The sequence below is a fragment of the Chinchilla lanigera genome, unplaced genomic scaffold (genome assembly GCF_000276665.1).
Source record: "Chinchilla lanigera isolate Chin_1 unplaced genomic scaffold, ChiLan1.0 scaffold00088, whole genome shotgun sequence".
NCBI lineage: Eukaryota > Metazoa > Chordata > Mammalia > Rodentia > Chinchillidae > Chinchilla > Chinchilla lanigera.
The window spans coordinates 1,014,017-1,034,859 of record NW_004955489.1 but is presented as its reverse complement, the minus strand read 5'-3'; the positions used below and the strand labels follow the sequence as shown (position 1 = coordinate 1,034,859).

At 35.9% G+C, this 20,843-nt stretch overlaps 1 protein-coding gene across 1 annotated transcript in view; it reads left to right on the top strand.

Annotated features, from left to right (window-relative positions):
- Positions 1 to 18,736, top strand: part of Rcor3 (REST corepressor 3) — a gene marked incomplete at its 5' end in the record, with an annotated part of 43,672 nt that extends 24,936 nt beyond the window's left edge. Inside the window, 3 exon segments of the mRNA XM_013504486.1 lie at positions 7,148 to 7,205; positions 15,272 to 15,513; positions 15,985 to 18,736. Of these exon segments, the coding sequence (XP_013359940.1) occupies positions 7,148 to 7,205; positions 15,272 to 15,513; positions 15,985 to 16,329 (645 nt within the window).
- Between the last annotated feature and the right edge of the window lie 2,107 nt (positions 18,737 to 20,843).

Sequence of the window (20,843 nt, the reverse complement as noted above, 5' to 3'; positions counted from 1 at the left end):
TAGGGATTCCCTCCCTCTAGGGATTCCCTCCCTCTAGGGATTCCCTCCCTCTAGGGATTCCCTCCCTCTAGGGATTCCCTAATTGGAATTTTTTCCCCCTCTAAATCACAGACTGACTGAAATATGTGTGAGGATCTTGGGAGTGTCCAAGGGTAGCACTTCAGAAATAATGTATTCTATGCTGTCTAATCACTCATCCCTTTGAGAACGGAAGACTTGCACGAGGAAGCTTTTGTTTGTTTTGAATGGTCTCTTTTAAGAAGATTAGGTTATGGAAAAGTGCAGAGATCAATAAGCTCATGGCAAGCCCACTGGTAACCTGACAATTCTGTCGAGTGGCATGTATTTATTTAGGATCAGTGCAATACAAGAGATAATACTTTATTTTGCTATATTGCAACAAAAATTATTTTAAATTTTGTATTGAAATTATTTTAATTTTGTATTTGCACATTTAAATATATAATGCAAAAAATGTGAAATGTCTATAATTCATAATTTAAACATTAAATAAAATACAGCAGATACTAAGAACCTCTGAATACTAGGAAGAACTTTATGCTAATAAGTGTGAAAATTTAAATAAAATATACCGTTTCCTAGGAAAATTTCTTAGCCAAAATTCCCTGAAAAAGAATAAACAATAATTTATAATCACTAAATGAAATGAAAGAATAATTAACATTTTTCTTTCACAATAAAACACCAGGCTCAGATAATTTTATGGAAAAGGTCTATCACGTTTTCAAGGAATAGTCTAATCACAAATTTTTCATGAAATCGTAGAACAGTGTAATTTACTAGTATTATCTAAAGATAAAAAATTGCAGTAGCATTGTATCTTACTTTTATGCTACCTCTTTGCTCTTTACATAAATCCATACTAATAGGTAAAGCAGGTGCTATTATTTTACATGAGGAAAATGACATTCAGAAAGGTTATCTTAGACAAAGTCACACAAGTAGTAAACAGGTGGAACTCTGGCTGTATTTCAGATTTTTAGAATCGTTAGTTCTAAATTAGGGTATATTATGCTGCCATCTACTTTTGGAAGTTCTTGTAGAATAGCAAAATTGTGTATTCTCACATTTTAATGGAGTAATTGGGTTATTTATTCTGTCTTTTGACTTGTTATAAAAATAATGATCAAAAAGAAAAGTCACCAAAATCTTGACACTGTCATGCATTGAAGTTTGAATATTACTTTAGGATTACTCATTGATCTCATGACTTAGGGAAAAAATTATTTATATACACGTTTTATCATCTAGAAAGTCCCCAGGGTATATTTAGATTTATCATATAATTCCTCTTGTTTTTAGGATGGCAATTTAAATATATATTTCAAAGTACTTGATTTATAATCACAGTAATGACCTTGAAAAGTCATGTAATCTATTCTTTTACCTTTAGGTTAGACTTCACTAAAGAATGTTAATAATCTTTAAAATAATTACAGTAGGTCATTTTTTGGAAGTACCTCACAGTTACTAATGTGCATCACTTACTAAATTTGTTTTATTATTTTCACTTAAGGAAACACTTATTGGAAAATGTTCATTCAGTTGCACAAGTATGGGATTTTTTTGTTGTTTTGGTTTTTTTTTTTTGTTTTTTGAGACAGGGTCTTGCTATATAGTTCAGGTTGGCTTTAAACTCTCTATGTAGCCCAGGCTGGCCTCGAACCTGCTGTGGCAGTCCTTCTGCCTCAGCCTCATGAATGCTGGGATTACAGGCATGCGCCAGTATGCCTGGCCCACAAGTGTTTATTGATCGCCTGTTTCCTGTGAGGCAGTGTTAGGCACTGTAGGAAGTGTGCATGGGGAAGGGAGAACACATAGAGATGAAGACAAGATGAGGTGATTTTGCCACCCACTTTTAAAGAAAAGGCTTACAGTCTGGATATTAGAAGACAAACTGCCATAAGTTATATGGTAGATTCATAAGCCAAATGCTACAGGGAACAGTGGGGCATTATTCATTCGGGTAGGATAATGAAGGATGTCTTCCTAGAGTGGGGAAATGTTTCAACTGAGCTTTGAAGGATAACGTAAGAGTTTCACATGCACTAAGCACAGAGGAGGGCATTCCAGGCAGAAAATAATGTAAGCATTGAGGTCATGTTGAATAGTATATTCCAAATATAAATCTAATGGAGGAAATTAAAAATACTCTTTAACAAACCAAGCAACAAGTATTCCCTGAGCATTTACTGTGCATTCATTGCGCCAATTGCTATTAAGGATTCAGTGGAAGTATAAAACACCGTTTTTTCAAGAACTGTCTTGTCACCTGGACTTGGTGGCACATGGCACATGCCTGTACTATCAGTACAATGGGAAGTCAAGACAAGAGGGTCACAATTTTGAGCCTAATCCAGGCAGTTTGGCAACTTGGAGAGATAGGGTGGGGGACTACTCCATGCAATGGAGGTGGATACTAGGATCCATCTCCAGCGTTGCAAGGTAGATTTGGGAGAGGAGAGAATATTACATTGCTTAGGAAGGCAGACTTGCTGCAGAGGAGAAATGGATAGGCTGAGAGAGCAACGTTCACAAGATTGCAGAGGTGCTGCTTTGTGACAGACAAGTGGGCAGAGGCCTTGTGAAAGCTGGAGAGATGTGTGACTGCTAAGTCAAATGAGGAACCCTGAGGTTTCTTCCGTAGAGGAAGGATGTAATTTGAAATGTTAATGGTAGGCAAATTATCCTGGCAATGTTGTGTGTATTAGAATAGGGAAACTTAATGACTGCTAAAATACTAAGCATGAAATAATGGAAGGGAGTATAAATAGGGCTGGGTTCTAGTAGTGATGGAAACAGGTGAGAAATCTAAAAAAACATTCAAAGCAGGAAGTGAATGTGCCTTAAGAGTATGTGAGCATGGTGGGGTAGAGGTGGTATATTTTCTTATACTTCAATTTGTTTTGGATGGCAATAAGTAGGTGGAGCAAGGAGATGAATAAATCCAGGAAGTGAGAATAATTATAACTGCAAAAGGAGTGCTTTTGAAGCTAGAAATTTCCTCTCTATAAGTGTTTTTGTGCAAGACATTGTTGGGTAGAACTTTCAGCACTGGATAGGTTTAATGTTGTAACCTTTTCCAGCACTTTTGACTCAGAGATAGTAGGCATCTACTGACAAAAGTAGAAATATGTGAGGTCAAATGGATTTAACAGAAAAAAAATGTGGTAAAAATGCTGAATTCACCAAGGATGTCTCCGATTGTTCTAGAGGGCTGTATATTATTATTATATTGGATTGTTTCATTGTATGTTACACATTTTAAACAGCAGCAATTCAGACCAGGGTTTGCTATAGAGAAGAATATTTTTTGTGTACCACCTAGCAAAGTAGAACTACCACATAGTTTTGGATTCCTAGATATATTTTAGTCATCCTTTCTTTACATGAAATCTCCACCAAATTTTCTTGTGCTTAAAAGAGAATATAAAAACCAGTAACAAAACAAGAATAGTAAAATTCTGACCTAAATCTTCTTCATCCTTCTCCCTCTTCTGCTGCTTGTTTTGTTACAGTAGTCTCATCCTGTAGAGCTTTGCTCTTCTCTCCTGCATTTTCCCATCAAAGCTGCTGCTTAAAGGTTAGCATTGTCACTGAAGGCCAAATTCTGCAACTCCTGATTCCCCTTTTTCTGAGCCCTCATTTCAGATGACTGCTTCTCTTTTTTTTTTCTTTCTTTAACTTTTGAGAGGTTTGGGTCTCTTTTAATCAGTTTTAGCTTCTACATGTGCCCTGTGTATTTCTTTGAGCTGAGTGAAATTCTAGTTTTTAAATTTTTTAAAACATTTTTTGTACAGCACTGCCCTAAATTCAAGTCAACAGCTTCATGTGGAGTTGAACTAAAAAAATCCGTTCCAGTGCCAGAAGACTTGGTCGTGTGGATGTTTGAGACAACTCTGTGCCTATCCTTGGCCACCTTTGTAAGGACATTTCAAGAGATTGTGAAACAGAAAACATACAACTTTTAAAAAGACTTTGTAGGCCTATATTGGAACCTTATGTCTGAGTAAGGTTTCGGCCCATTATTTTTCCTTGTAAAAATTTCCCAGATTCTTCAAAAATGTATTTGAATAAGTGAATCTCTCTTAGCTTCACATAAACTGCACTGTACCTGAACATTCAAACACTTCATCCTCTCTGCCCTATGTTAGTCTTAGCCTCTTCTTCCCACACCTCTCAATCAGTGCTTATTAACTCCCTGGGATCTTAGCAGTGCCACCCTTCTCCCTGCTGTCTGGCTTCAAAGTCTTATTTTGCTATGCCAGTTTCATGCACACACGCTCTCACCCCCCAATAACAAGAGCAACCTTTCGCTGGTTAAATTTAGTGTGAGCTTATCAACCTTAGTTTTTACTCTCTTTCCTTTCACTGTGAGTTGGTTTGTTTTGGTTTAGTTTTTATTTTTGGTACCAGGAATCAAACTGAAGACCTTGTGCACTTGCTGAACAGACACTGAGCTGTATCCTCAGCCCTTGACCATGGGTCTTATCCTACTTTAAGCACCAGCAACCTTCCAGGCTTATTTGACACCTTTTCCTGACATACATCCTGCTATTCCTTATACATAGGATACCTTTTCTTTGCCTTCCAGAAACTTCTGTTCTAAAATCCTTCACAATCTCCAGCGCTTCCAGTTTTCCCTTGTTCTCCCCTACACACACTAATCACTGTGACTTTTTCTCCCATCTTTGCATTCCCCATTATATTCTGCACTTTTAATTTTTATAAATTGTTTCTTGTGTTTATCTAATCTGATGTTTTCATAAGTTTTACGAAGTGTAGATGAAAGCAATTTTTAATGGTTACATTATTTCTCTTTAGTTTGTTCTTTATGCTGTTTTTCCCTCTAGTTTCTGCCTTGGAGATTGGCTCAGGCACTGCTAGATGTTTTCTTACATATATTCTGAATATATCCTCCTACTTTGGTATATTCAGTCTTCACAGCAGCTTGTATTATATGTATAGCATCTAAATTCTCATTAGTCTAAGGAATATGTGGAAAAGCAAAAGTTGCCCAAAACAACACTCTCCCCTCTTGAGTTTGGCTGTGACCTGTCCCATCCATCTCATCAGCACCCTTGTCTGTCACTCTCATTAACAGTGTGAATGCAACACAAACCAAAACAACATTGCAAACTTTTCAAAGATGAAAACCTTTATGAAATGTGTTAAAGTGCAAGAAAATCACTTCAGCCACCCACAAAGTTGCTAACATATGAATATCCAGAAAATTAACAGTTGAAGAATAAAGGATGACTCAGACAGGCACTTCCAAAAAAGAATAATTTCAGTAATGAAGAATTAAGAAAGGCATTAATTATTGAAATCCTAAATGTAACCCATTTTGTGAATTTCAAAGCCAAAAGTAAAGCATCTTTTAAAAGCATATTAATTAAATTAGGTATTTTTAATAATGAACCATTTCTGTAAGCTTTATTTTCATGTATCAGATTGAGTTACAATCAACACTTTTTGTCATGATTTACTGTGAAATACTTAGACCTGTCGTAAAAAGGTTCCAGTACCAATTAACAGTAGACAGCAAGGACAGACACACATGCCCACATGCGCACACACAGACACACACACAAGCACACACTGGGGCTCTAACCAGGGCCTTTATGCTGAACTACCTCCTCAGGTTTTTTTTATTTTTGAGACATGCTCTTGATAAGTTGCCCAGGCTAGGCTCAAGTTTGGGATCCTCTTGCCTCAGTCCCTGAGATGACAGCAGTTTGAGGACTTCTTTTAAATACTTTTCATGACCAGGGTAGCATCAGGTTACCTACGGATATGTAATCAATAGCTCCTACTTTATTTTTGTTAATCTCCTTTTTAGGAGTATCACTTTTTTCTTTTCATTTGTTTTCATTTTTTAAGCTTTGGTTTACAGCTTTATTATTCCTTCCATATGTGTCTCAGGGTTTTTTAATCCCTTCTGTTTCACTTTTTGTTTTTACTGTTAGGTATCCTTATTACTGTCTGACCTGCCTCGTCCATGTTTAATCTCTGAAAGTCAGTCATTACTTTTCTAGGTTTTTCCTTCTTACTCTAGGCCTTATTTTTCTTTTTCCTTTTCTCAATACTTTTCTCTTTCTCCTCTAAGAAGTTTTGTCTTTTAGCTTTGAATTTCTGTTTCACTCTTCCTTCTAAATTTTACCTCTGTACTGTGCACTGTAGAAGCTGTTGCCACTGAGAGTGTGTGTAGGGTGGGAACTAAGCAGCCCTTTCTGGAGGAAACCACCTTCCTGTTTGCTCCACAAAACAGGTGTCACCGCAAGTCCCCTTGTTTCCGCAGTTCCTCCTGCAGTCTCTGCAAGCTGCTGTATTTCTGTTCCTCCATCTCTGGCCATAGCAGCTTGCTTTACTATCAGTGGATGTAAACTAATGAATCTGCTTAAGTGTTTTATATTGTAATACTACCATAATAAAAATCCTAAATTTATGAAGGTTTGTTTTTTGTTTTTTGTACTGGGAATTGAACTCAGGACCTTGTGCTTGCAGACAGACACTTGTGCCACTGAGCTATATCCCCAGCCCTTTAAATTTATAAGTTTTGACCCCCACAAAATTGGGAAGAATATTGGGAGGTCTTGGGAGAAAAAAACATCCATTATTGTCTATTATCAGTGGGTTACTTTCTGCTTTAAAGAAATGTTTTAGGACTCAGGTCAATTCTATGCTCTTTGCTAATTTGTAACAGTTTTAGGGTGAGAAAGGATAAGTTTAAATGTGAACAGAAGAAATGTTGGAGTCATAGACCCTAAGAATAAAGTCTTTTAAATGTTACAACTAAACTAAAAGTAATATCTGTACTGTGTGATAGGAACATTATAATCAGAAAATGGGTGACTACTGTAGTAGGTTTTCTCAACTTTTAATATCTCAGATTTAAAGCATAAATGTTCATTCTCCCAAATTGATAATTTCCCTTTCATTACCTTCCTGTGTAGGAAAGACGTAACTCTGAATATATATTTTTAATCCTTCTAAAAATGAAATCTTCTTAAATCTTTTAGTAAACTAATGTCTGTGATTTGGTTAAAAGTTTTTTAAAAATAAGCACTTTGAAAAAATGTCTGTCTTCATATCCTCATTAGGAAACTTCTCTTTAATTTTGTAGTCAAATCAGAAAATTAATGCCCGTTGGACCACAGAGGAGCAGCTTCTAGCAGTGCAAGGTATATTAAAGATAAGCAGTTACTGTTGTTCATAATTATTTTACTTGTCATGAAAGGTGACTACCATAGTTCTTCCTGCCCTTTCTTCAGAAGTGGATCGAGAAAGGGGTCTTGTGTTCACCACTCAGACCCGGTGACCAGGAGTTCTGTGTTGTGTTTGTGGGTATGACACACTGAGTCTGTGCATTTTGGGTCCAGAACTGACCGATGCCTCCCAGCACGAAGTAATTGGTGTAAGACAGGTGTGACCAACCCTGCTGCAGTGCTCTGGCCATTGGACTCTTTCTTAACTGTGTCACTCAGTGGTGACTCATAATGAAGAACAGAAAATGACATATAGTATGTTTTTTGTTTTTCTGATTACTCTGTGTAATAGTGTTTCTCTATTTTTTTAAGTGTCAGGTACTGAAAATATTAACAAATTTGCTTACCTTTCAGTGTATCATGCCTTAAGAGAAGTACCTCTAACTTTTTATATTATTTAAAAGAGACAACAAAAATACACATACAAAATTTTAATGCATTATTTATAAGAATACATTGTTGAGCTGTATGGCAAAAGATTTTATCTTATGAGAATACTCATGGGCAAATTGGAAGTACAAAGTTGGATTTTCTCATGTTTGAATTACTTTAGGTCAAATGTATATTTTGATTGAGTACTATGGATTTTTCTTTCCTCTTCAGGATAAACTGTTTACAGCAATGATTGTGTAATTTAAAGTGTGTCCACATTTTATTTCTTCTTGGGTGAATCCTCTTTGCATTGAGTACTTAGAGGTTTGTGTCTATGTTAACTGCTATGAGAGAGGGACCCCAGTGAAGCATACAAGCACACCTTTTAAAATCTTTACAAATACTCATCAAAGAATATATTTTATATATTCCACCCAAGCAACATTCAGAGAAGAGAATAATACAATTAAAGATTGACTCATACATGATTCTAGAGTTCAGAGGGAGTAAGAATTAGCCAGTCAACATGATTTGAAAATGTCAGAGGATGGTATCAGTAGGATGTCTGCCTTCCATTTGGCCATCCAGCCTGACAGCCTTTTTGTAGAGAAGAACTGGGGGGTCCTATGAAGGCTAGATCCCGGGTGCTCCTTGAGCATAGCCATCCTTATAGATCTAAGTTTCTGAATGAATCAGAAAAAGGTGTAGTTATGATGTTCAACATTAGCTGCTTTGATATTAGACTCTGATAATTCAAATTTTTGTTTAAAAATTAGCATTCGCAGTGAGTGTTTCATATTCGTTTAGAACCAAGACTTACAGCTTTAGCATAATTAGTGTGAGTAGGCATTCCTTTTATTCATGTAAAGCCTGAGTTTCTCCTGTTTTAGTATATTGTATGATGAGAATTGAACTCTGCCTTCTAGTGTTAGGTTGCATAAGTGTTAGTGCATTAATTCTGTACTGTAATACAAGAAATTGTCGTGATAGAAAGGTTTTCTGAAGAGGATTTCCTAGAAAGACATAAGCTAATATTTCCCTACATGACATTCAGAGTTCCACACTATTCTATAGCACTGTTGTCTCTCTTAGGGTCCACTGAATCTTACAGCAGGGCTGGACATGCAAAACTGCATTCGGGAAGGGCAGGCTAAGATACAGCTTGAGTTGTATATGTGGACATGGCTTAAAAATACTAGAGTATTGATGCATGTAATCAAACATTTCCTCTATCCAGACATACTCAGTACTCTATTCACATTTAAAAAGTACTCTTAAATCAGTAGTACTCTTTTTTTGTTTGTTTGTTTTTTCTTCTGGTACTGGGACTCGAACTCACAACCTGATGCTTGCCAGGCAGGCACTGAGCCACTGATCTAAATCCCCAGCCCCTAAATCAGTAGTACTCTTTTAAATCAGTTAATACAGCAGTTTGTATGGAACTCTGCGGCTCTTAGGATCCTAGAGTCCCCCTAGAGGGACTTTTTTACTGTGTTAAGGTCATGTTTTTACTTATTTTTACTTTGGAACTTTAGTTTTCCTTTTGAAATTTTTGATTTTTGTTATTACATAAAATAAATCAACATAAAGGAATTTGTGTCTAAATAGTTACTTTAGAAAAGATTAAAAAGTACCATTTTGTTTTATGTGCTCATACATTTATACAATACCCCAAAATGATGTCTTACAAAGGGTATAATCATATGGTAATGTCACCTGCACCTGAGTCTCAGTGGCTAAAATATATAAAGTATCTATTTTAGTATGTGTAGTTTGCTATTAGAAGCTATTTAAAAGCTACTTTTTTTCTTCTTTAATGTTTATGATATATCTTCATGTGGTGTTATTCTGATGACAATTACAGTTTTACAGAGTAATTTGTTTTGATACTAATGTTTTACTTTGTATAGCACTTTATATTCAAGACAGTTTTTACATGTATCTGATTTGACACTCATTTTGTAAAATGCTTTATAAATATCTTGCTCACAGTATACTATCACAGTGACCTGGAAAAAGAAATAATAACACTAGTGCTACTGTTAAAATTTATGATTCTATTATACAAACTTTTTTGTTGTAACTTTTTAAAAACCAAACATCAAGAGCACTTTCTTCCCAGGTGTGGTGGCACATGCCTCTAATCTCAGCATTCGGGAGGCTGAGGCAGGAGGATCTTTGCAAGTTTGAGTGGGCTACAAAGTGAGCTCAAGGCCAGCTTGAGCTGCATAACGAGACCCGTCTCAAAAAGACCAAAAAAAAAAAGATCATTTTCTTTGCTAGTTCGTAAATACATATTTCCCACTCAGTTTGCTACCTGACCTATTCACATTATTGTTAATTAAATGCTAACCGTTTGTGTAAGTTTTCCTTTCTTTCTCCCTTGATGGAGAGTCATGGGAGTCATGTTCTCATCCATGAGGAATATGTTTGTACTTTTGTACTTTATTATGTTCATTCTAGTTTACCTGTGTTACAGTTTCAGTAACCTTCTTCAGAAGTCCCCAAGCTGGGTATCATCATGCTGCTAATTTAGGCCACTTAAAATATTTGCCAAGAACTGTTCTTATATAATTTGTCATCTGTTCTAGCCTTAAGTATCTAAATTTTATATTTTAAATACATTGATTCACAGTGAGACCAGTCATGATCTTCTCATATTTGTGTTAATGGTAAAATATCCCTGTTTCTAGCTTGTGTCATATATATAAATGTTCTAATTTATGCTTTTAGAAATTATCCTAAGTTAATACTCATATGATAAAAATTCTTTTGAGCAAAAATTGAAAAAGAAATGAGATTCTAGGTATGTCTTATGTAAAATGGAACAATAATTAGCTGTTTTCAGAAAATAATACATTTAAATGATATATAAAACATTCTTCAAAGTGTGGAGGAGACAGAAGCATGGTATGTAGGATATGCCATATTTATTTCTTTATTTTTGTCTTTTTTAGACAGGGTCTCACTATGCAGTTCAGGCTGGCCTTCACCTCACTTTGTAGCCAAGGCTGGTCTTGAACTAAAAACGATCCTCCTGCCTGAGCCTCCCAAGTGCTGGGATTATAGGCGTGCGCCACTGTGCCTGGTGCCGTTTTTGTTTTAGACCACTACCTAAAATATTTTTTTTTCTTCTTTTTTCCTTTTTTAAAATATACTCATCTATTAATCTTGGTGCTATAAAAACTGCTTCCCAATTAAAATCTTCATGCTATTTTAGGATAAAAGTTTTTCCAGTTTTGTCAGGATCTCAATTTTAATTTTTAGTTCTTTCTGCATGTTTCCCGCCATGTTCAAGTTGTTATGCTTACATTAAAAGCTACCTTGTAAGTCGTCATGCATTTGATCCTTTTTAAGAGAAATGAAATTGCTAATCTAGAAATTGCTTTCTGATTGTCTCATACTTTACGAGGCTAGAATGGTCCATAAAGTAGGAGGATACAGTGATTAGACGGTTGATAAAAATGTAAGGATAGTAAATCTGTACAGGAGTGAGCAAAGGAAATGAAAATGGGAGATTCACGCTTTTGCATCCGAAAGGCAACAGATGCCATAAGAATGGAGATCCCAAAATACCTGTCAGCCCTCATTAATGTGCTTCCTTCAAATAATTGATGAGTCAAATTTTTTAGCATTTTTGTAATAGAATTTAATGTACAACAAAGAGAATGGAAATGTAACACCCAGAAGAGATTGGAAAGAAAATACGTGGTTTCAACTTTTATCCCTCACTTATATGCACCAGTTGTTGTTCTGTTGATATGTTTTCTTCCTTGTTTAATGTTGAGTTTATGAATAGATTTACAGGTGGTAGAAATAAATACACATTTGCAAATGATCTGAGTTTATGTCTTGTTGACTGAAAAGAATCATCCCAAAAGAGTCTAGAACTTCCTTTGGTATTATTTCAAAAATAGATTTTTGATAATTTTATATTTTTCAGTTAAGTACATGCTCACTTTGAGAATTAGAAAACATGTAATTTCAGCACCTCTGAGGGCCAGAAGAGCTCGCATTCAAGCCCTACATGGTCAGTGTAGCAATTTAAATTGACCTGTTTCAAAAAACTTTTTTTTTAATTTTTAAAAATTAAAAAGGGCTGAGAGTGTAACTGAGAGTGTAAAAATGGCAGTGGGTTCAGTTCCCACTGCCATTTTTAAAAAAGGGAGCAAGGAAAATATCTCCTGAAATTTTCTAAGCCAGAAACACTTTGCTTTTCTGATTGTCCAAAATCAGAATTTAAAAATAAATTTTTAGATATACCATAAGCAGTTATCCATGCTGTCCCTTTTAGCTAAAAAAGCAAATTCTAATTTCATGTCTAGATTGAGAAAGTCACCTGAAGTTACCAAAATTCAAAAAATACAAATGGACAAACTCAACTAATTCAGTTTGGGATAATTCAGACAGTGACTATGATAAAGCCAGTACTATTAATAAGAATACCTTCTTTAGCAAATTAGATGTATTCGTAAGAAATATGAAAAGGATATGAATACTTTTTTACATTGGGTAACACAATACTGTTTGGAAAATGGGCAGAATATCCTAGTAAATTAAATTTTAATTTTGCAAACAAAACTTTAAAAATATATATTGAATATCATAAGATACCTCCCAGCATAGCAAGCCAATTTGTTTTATGATAACTTTCAAGTCAAGTCAAGAAATTTGACAAAAATAGTTTTTATCCTTCCTGAAAAATTTACAGTTTGCCTCTTCCGGGGTTCTCCAAACATTCACTTAATCCTTGAAAACTGACTTTGTTTTGCCTAAGGGGTAAAACTTTACCAAGTACAAAGATTGACTTGTCATATTTAATTCCCTTGCTGAGAATGCAATCTGGTTTGCTTACAAATTATGAAAAAAGAATACGCACCGTGTACAGAAGCTCCTATGACATAACTTACTAAGCTTGCCAAGCTGATGACTCCTTGTCACTGGCCCTGCTAGGTTGTCCCAAAAGCCTAGTTGGGGATTCTTTTGAAGGTGCAGTTGTGAAAATTGAGTTGACATTTCACTAGAGTTTGCCTAGTTGCTGACCATAGAGCTTAAGAATTTGATCTTGTAGCCAAAACATGTTGTTGAGCAGTGTCACTAGAGAGTGAGCATGATGAAGTCTACTCTGTATGCCTCCTGTGTTTTGTAGAAGAAAACTAGAGTTAAACCTTAGGTGGGGGGATCATACTTCCTGAGCACTTTTTGCAAACTTCGCGTGGTATTTCTGGTGCTCCTGTGCATTCCACAGGATAGTACTTTATGGTATACAGAAAACATAAAACTTAGTGGAAAAATTAACACATTGGGGCAGGCAGATGAGGCTGCTTCAGTCCAGAGGCAGCTGCAAGGCGCTCCAGCTATTATAAACCCTGTCCAGTCATCCTGCAGGCTGAGGGGATTCGGATCTGGGCACATAGGTTCTCAGGACAGACTGGGATCCTCATTGAAACTACAGAGGTCTGCAGGACGCTGTGAGCCTTGAGACTAGACTAGCTTACATGAGTTAATAATCAACATGACTGACTTGGCAGAAGGCCTTGCCATCCAGAGTCTTCAGAAAATCTAAAGCCCTTATGGGAAGTAGTATGAGTTTAGAGTCTAATTTTGCAAATGTGACAGCATTAGTAACAAGGTAAAAAATCCACTGAGGAAGAAAGAATTGAGAAACATCAAAAGGATTAGATTCAGGAAGTTATATAATGGAAGCAGTCTTGGAGGTAATTTCAGAATTTATTATGCAGTTTGGGGGATGTAGTTTGCAAAATATACAGGTATTATGGATTCTGTCTTCAGACTGGGAGTCAGAGTCTTAATGTTACTTGTTAGGAATAGGAAAGATCCAAACCTAGGCTTATTTAAAATTTTCTAAACTTAAATACTCAGGTTTTGCTATTTCTAGAATTAAAGTAAGTATCCCTTATGACAATCACCACACTTGATAAACACTGTGGTTTGTTATCAGGAGTTAATTTTCAGTATAGCTGCTTCATATTTAGCAGTGGCATAGAACTCATTTTTTTATAAGCTACTGTTTTCTAAAGCGTCAGTAGTGGGGAAGCCCTTGAATATCTTAACAGTAGCTATTACTGAGGTAACCTGGGGTTTTTATTACCAAATAAACCTTAGTGGAATGTAGTCACTATTAGAATTCATCTCAGCTGTGAAATTCAAACTGTAAATCAGCCCATGGATTTAAAGGGACTAGCTATTTATGTTGCTAAAACATTGTAAACAATGTATGTCATTTTTACTTTGCTGTCATGTAATCTGTCTTTCCTTTGAGAATGGAACAAATGAGCATAGGTTACTAATCCTAAATTCTCCATTTAGAATTGGATATAATATAGAACATAATAATGTCAGACTTCCTATCCTCAGTGCCGTGAAGTAAAGGACTCCTGTAGGTCAGCCCCTGCTAGTTAAATGTAGCCAGAGATGCTGGTACCCAACTCTCAAAAGTAAAATAAGGGCATAACTTTAAAGTAAAGTCATGTCACATTATGTTGTTTGCAGTTAGTTGAGTATTTCATATTGGTATCACTAAGAATATAGCATTTTTTCTGGGGTGTTAATATGTCCTCATTTGTTTATCACCTGTAATTATATATATATTGGGTGCAAACCCCCTGTTTTGGTTTTTGTTTTCATCTCTTTACTGAATTATTTTCTGGTATTTTAAAAAGCAGTTACAAAGTGAAAAATGATAATTTTTGACAAGTTTTATATTTTGAGCTAAGCACAAAGTATAATTCCTTTAAATACAAATTATTCATTTTAAATTCTGTGGCATACTTGGTAATCTCAGATCCATAAGTCAGTTACTGTCCTTGATTGTAATGAAACTTCGTTGGTGAAAAGCTAAGCCCTGAAATACCAGTGCAGAGCCCTTCTTAAATAGTCAGTGCCATCCTCACCGTGTTCTCTAGGCTGTAACACATGGCTAGGAGAACTTCCTAAACATAGTCAAGAACTACTGCACTAGCTAACCTGCAGCCGACTTGGCAAAAATATCCTTCTCTTAATCTATCAGATTGTGATCATTCTTTGACATTTTAATTCATTTCTATTTGTTGGCACCATGATGGGATATAGGCAAATAATCTCCTTGAAATTAGTATTAAGACTAAAATGCAATGTTGTCTTAATATTAAGAGGGAAATCTGCAGCTACTCACTCAGTCCACTGAGGTGATAAAAGATGGCTCATTCCCATCCAGCTTTGTTTACAAATGGTGTTGCTCAAATTTAGGTGACTGGCTACTAGGGAAATAAATGAGTGTGGAATTGAGGATGGAACAAAGAATTCAGTGCTTTACAATAAATGGACTGTATGTGAGAGTTGAAGAGAGAATTGGAGAAAATAACTGAGTATGTAAAACATGGTAAGTTTCTGATTGTTAGTTGAAGCCAAGTGGCTGGCTTAGTGAATTGACATAATTGGTAGTTGTCATGTATGACCCTGATACCTAGCCTGTATCTCAAAACTGAGAACTGAGAAGAGTTTTTCAGAACGGATTTTCATTGCTGGTGTCTGTGTGTGTGCATGATGTTGAGTACACACAGCTCTCCTTACTGATCCTTCACGGGTGTATTATTTACTTTGCCTTCCAGGTGTCCGCAAATATGGTAAAGATTTTCAAGCTATTGCAGATGTAATTGGCAACAAGACTGTTGGCCAAGTGAAGAACTTCTTTGTAAACTACAGGCGTCGGTTTAACTTAGAGGAGGTATTGCAGGAGTGGGAAGCAGAACAAGGAACCCAGGCTTCTAATGGTGATGCTTCTACTTTAGGGGAGGAGACAAAAAGTGCTTCTAATGTGCCATCAGGGAAGAGCACTGATGAAGAAGAGGAGGTGTGTTTGTGTCTGGAATTTGAGCTAATATGAGTTGAGGAGTCACCCTTTTGTGTGGTGTGCTGTAAGGCTAAGATGTTGGAGGACTAGCTAAACGAGCATGAAAGGTTGACAATACACTTACCCAGTGGTGCACCTCTCATGACTGCTGAGTCATAAAGACATGCTAATTTCTGGTCCTAGCAGAATGGAGAGTGTATTGTTCTTCCATAGTCTTATTTTTATTTCCAGTGTTAAGCTGTTTACTAATAAAGATGCCTGTTTGGTAGCCTCATTGCTTTTTTGGGTTTTTTTGTTTTTTGTTTTGTTTTGTTTAAAATAAAAGAAGCTTGCGCTTCCAATAAACACTGGTGTTATGTTTTTGTTTTGTTTCGGTTTGTTTTGTTTTTCCTGTGACAGCCCAAACTATATTGTGTTCAGCTCATTAGGACTTAACATCTCATGCATGTATTTTTGTTTCCTCACCTCTAGGCACAGACCCCACAGACTCCTCGGACTCTGGGTCCATCACCTCCTGCCCCATCATCCACTCCAACACCAACAGCCCCCATTGCCACTCTGAACCAGCCTCCGCCACTGCTTCGTCCAACACTGCCTGCTGCCCCTGCTCTTCACCGGCAGCCTCCTCCTCTGCAGCAGCAGGCTCGGTTCATCCAGCCCCGGCCAACTCTAAATCAGCCTCCACCACCTCTCATTCGCCCTGCTAATTCCATGCCACCCCGTCTAAACCCAAGACCAGTGTTGTCCACGGTTGGTGGTCAGCAGCCACCATCACTAATCGGAATTCAGACAGATTCACAGTCCTCACTGCACTAAAACTAAGTTGGACTACGCTGCAGTAACTTTCCACCCCATCATACCAGTGCTCATCTGACTGATGCAAAAAAGGAAAACAAAATCCTTCCTAGATTCTGAGGCTGCAAAATAATTCTGTGGCAGTGGACTAACATTAAGTGGATGTCTTAAGAATTTTTTCAGTTCTCAAAACTAAAATGTTACACAACAAAAAGCTTCCAGGTTACCCTCCTTTTTAGAATATGTGTTTACCAATATGATCTCATGAAAGAAAAAAAAAAGATTTAAGTATTCTATATACCAAGAGGATTTTTGTTTTTACTATATTTATTTTATTGAGCTGCTTTATATTCCTGCCTCTTCATAGTCAAGGCTCTTAGTACAGGATTATTGACTTAGAAATTGTGAAAACTCCTTAAGTTTTTTAAGTTAAGGATGTTTGGACTTTTTTATTTAATTAAAAAAATTTCCTATGTTAGGAGTGCAAGAATAAATAGCCTGCATTTCAGATTATATATGTTCACTGTATTCATATTTAAAAAATTATAGCTCCATATCCCTTTTTTCAAAATATGTTGCTTTTTTTCTAAAGGAATTTAAATATGTTCCTTTAAAAGAAAGCACTTTTAATCAATTGCAAAGCAATTATATGAAACCACAAAGAATGTACTGAACCTACTAACCCTTTAACACACAGTTTAGGGTCCTAATACAAAGTCCTTATTTAAAGGTCATTGACCCTGTCATCTGTAGTATAAGAGGATTGGATAATAATTTTACAAATGAGGACTTAATTTGCTGAAATAGATCTTTAAGTTCCTTGCAATGTAGTTAATTCTAAAAAAAAAATTTATGTTTCTAAATGCTATTTGCTGTTGCTAGTAGCTGCCTACATTTGGAGACTTTAGAAGAGAATTACATTTGGTCAAATATGTAGAGATGGTGGTTATAGAAACCTTTACAATACCCCTTTTTGTGTTTAGGTTCTGGACTTAAAATTGCCTTCATACTTATTAATATAGTCTACATTTAATATGAAGGGTATTTTGGTAAATCTCTATTGTACTAGTCAGATACATTTATGTATTCCTTGCAACCAACCTGTACTCAAGGGTTTGATTTAGGGTTAAATCAACATTATTTCATAAAATGAATTTAAGATTTTGTTCTGCATTATCTAAAAATGTGTCAGTATATTGTCACAATTATGCTGTTAACTAAAAAAAAAAATACTTCAAGTCTTCTTGATTCAATACATAATCATTAACACACCTGTGAGAAGTATTTCCAAGTGATAGTATTTCAACAATGTGTCCCTGATACTTTTGATCTGATGATTTCATATTGGAATCAGGACTGTGCCGAGGGACAGTTAGATCACCTTGCTGTGCTAGTGGAACATGGGCTAAATGTTTGCACATGGACATTCTCATCCTATTTAAGACCCCTTCACCAAATAGTCGCCATCAAAGGGCCCAGTGTCAGTTCTGAGAGGTCTTGTATTCCTAAGGTATTGGGAAAACAGTCCCTTCCATTGGCTCTACAGCCTGAAAGGGATGTAGATCTAAATTCATACATGAGTTTTAATATTCAAGTTTAGGATGCTACATAACTGAAAACACTTTGCAGGATAGGGCCTTTTCTTTCTCATTGGATCATAAATAGTTCCTGCCCTGGATTATAATCAGATAAAATTTAACTGATTTAAAATTGTTGACATTAAAAAATGTATACTTAATTTTACTTTAGAAGCCATGGGAGAGTTATATAAAAAGAAAATATCTAGATTTTTTAAAGCACTTAGACTGTCTTGCACATGTGCATTCTATACCTTGACAGCTTTCATTGTCTTGTCTCGTCAGTGGGCCTCCAGTACCTGGCATGTGAGATGTGCCCGTCAAGTTGGTCAGCACCAGCATCTGTCCAGCTGTTCAGTACATTGTGAGTCACTTAAAGTCTGTTCTACCCCAGACATGGGCCATGGTGCTGTATCTAAGGGATGTGCTGTAATTTTATTTACATGCATTAGAGCACACAGTAGATGTTTTAGCTTCATTAGTAATATGACATGTATATAGTGAGATGTCTTTATTGTGTGCTTTGCATATTTTGTAAATATTTTGCACGTCATTATTTTCTTTTTTGTTTAAGCAGTGTTTGGCCTGGAAGAGTGATATGCTTGCTGCTTAATCAAAGGATTAAAGATTTAAAGATGTCTATGTCTTCTATTTTTATATAATTTCATGTTGTATGAGGAATTTAGGACCTCTTCACTGTGAAATTCTATTGATTTTTATAAAAAGCCAAACCTAGAAATCTTTTAATGACCACTTTCATTCTGAGGTTAATCATTTTTGAAATAATCTACACCAAAGTGTTTTTATTACATAACTGAAAATAAATCACATTGTTGATGCACCTGGTAAAATTAATGGAAAAACATTTTTTCTATATGATTTAATTCCATTGTACTATGGATGAAGATAAGTTACGATCAAAACTTGTTCTTAATAAGCAAGTAAAATATAAAGGTCAAAGAAAGTAATATTCTGTCTTAATATGGGCCTATATTTCTTTTAGGAATAGGTTGTAGGAAGCAGACTAAGAGTGTGATATCATTATTCTTTCAAAAAAATATTGGTTAAAAGTATCGTTTAGTCACTAAATTTATATTAATATATGATAATTTTATATTAATGTTCCCTCTAGTTATCAAAAGAATAATAGCCATAAGTATTAATAACTGCTAGCTAGTAGTATGGGGGACACCAAGATCCACTCAAAAAGAATGATCTTAGAACTCTTAAGCAGGATTTTTCTTTTTGTATGCTTTTCCAAAATAAAAGTACATTCTGACTACAAGAAACATAAGAAACAAAAACTAAAATGTGTGATTTTTAATTTAGACATTTATTATAGATTACATCATGTATAAGAAGATAATAAATTAATAAAGAATTCAAGTGTCAAGTTTGAGAAACTTGCTAATAGGAAAATATAAATTCAGTAGCTGGTTTATGGGAGTACACAAAATGCTTTCTGTTAGGAAAACAGGTCACATGTAACTCACCCCAACTTTCCCTTCTTTTTTTTTTTTTTAGCACTAGCCTAGGATCTGAGCTCTTGAGACAGTCTCCCTGTGTTAAATTGCTCAGGCAGGACTCAAACTTGTGACCCTTCTGCCTGCCTACCAGAGTGCTAGGATTGCAGATGTGTACCACCATGGGGGCCCAACTGTCATCTCCATCATAACTAGATACCTGCCTTAGTGGAGGGGTGTTTTGCAGCACCGTATCTTAGTAAGAAGGAATATAGTGTCCGAGTGTGTGTAAAAGGCCGTGTGGCTTTATCAGCCCCTTTCTGCTCACCTACGCACTGTACCCTTAAGAAAAAAACAGCGAAGGCCAGAAATGATGGTTGGCTTAAAGTGTTTCCCACTGTCATTACCAGAGTTAAAATAACTAGTAATAAGGGACTAGGTCTTTACAGTATAACTTCTTACATGATCCTTCTTGAATGTTTCAGACTGCTTTAATGTTCCAAATGTCTTTGGCTTAAGAAAGGTTAAATTTTTATTTTGCATAATTTAATCTTATTTAAATATATATGGTATAATTTCTAACAGCTACTAAAATTCTGAATAATACTACCGTAGAAGGTTATCTCTTCAAGGTTCTATCTAGCTTTCTAATCCAAACACCTCCTTATTTGACAAGATTTAATTTAAGGTCCTTACCCCAGGACTACTGCTGTTAACATGTTGGCTCTTCGTGCTCACTTCAGCAGCACATGTACTAAAACATGTTGGCTCTTCAACCCTTGCCAAAAGAGTTCTTGTCATTTGGTTTGCGTATATGCAAAATAGTTGCCTTTCTACCTTGAAGTAGATGATTTCCAGCTTCACTGAAGAACTACTTCTCTGAGTCTGTTTCCTTATCTGTATATTGGGAAATGCTATACCTGCCCAATGTAAGTTAAGAGGTTCTTATGTATCTGTCATATCAGCCTTTGATACATGTTGACATCAAAACTCTTAAGTGGAAATCAAAAAAAAAAAAAATGAATTCCATTTAGGATGACAGTTTGCATATATTTATTTTCTTCCCTCCCCACCCATAGACAGGCAAGTGGGTAAACAACGTATGGTGGAACCCCACAGAACAGAGGAACTTCTCAATTTCATAACAAGGGCAGGAAAATGGATATTCTCAGAAGGATCCTGTAGTAACCTAAAATTCCAGGGGGAGATGAGACACAGTCTCCAGTGATTCCTGCCTTCTGGTAGTCTGCCCTTGTGTGTGAGTTAGACGTAGGGATGTACTCCTAGCCAATAGAACACAGAGAAGCTGGTGAGGTGTCACTTCTATACGTCGGTTAAATTAGATTATGATCCCTGTCTTGCTAGCACACTACTGACTTTTCTGTTTGCATCCCTTGAAAGAAGCTGACAATGATGGAATATATCCCATGTAGCTAGTCCCTAAGGCCAGCTTTATCCAAAAGCTAGCAAAGAACTCAGGCTGTCAGTACTATAA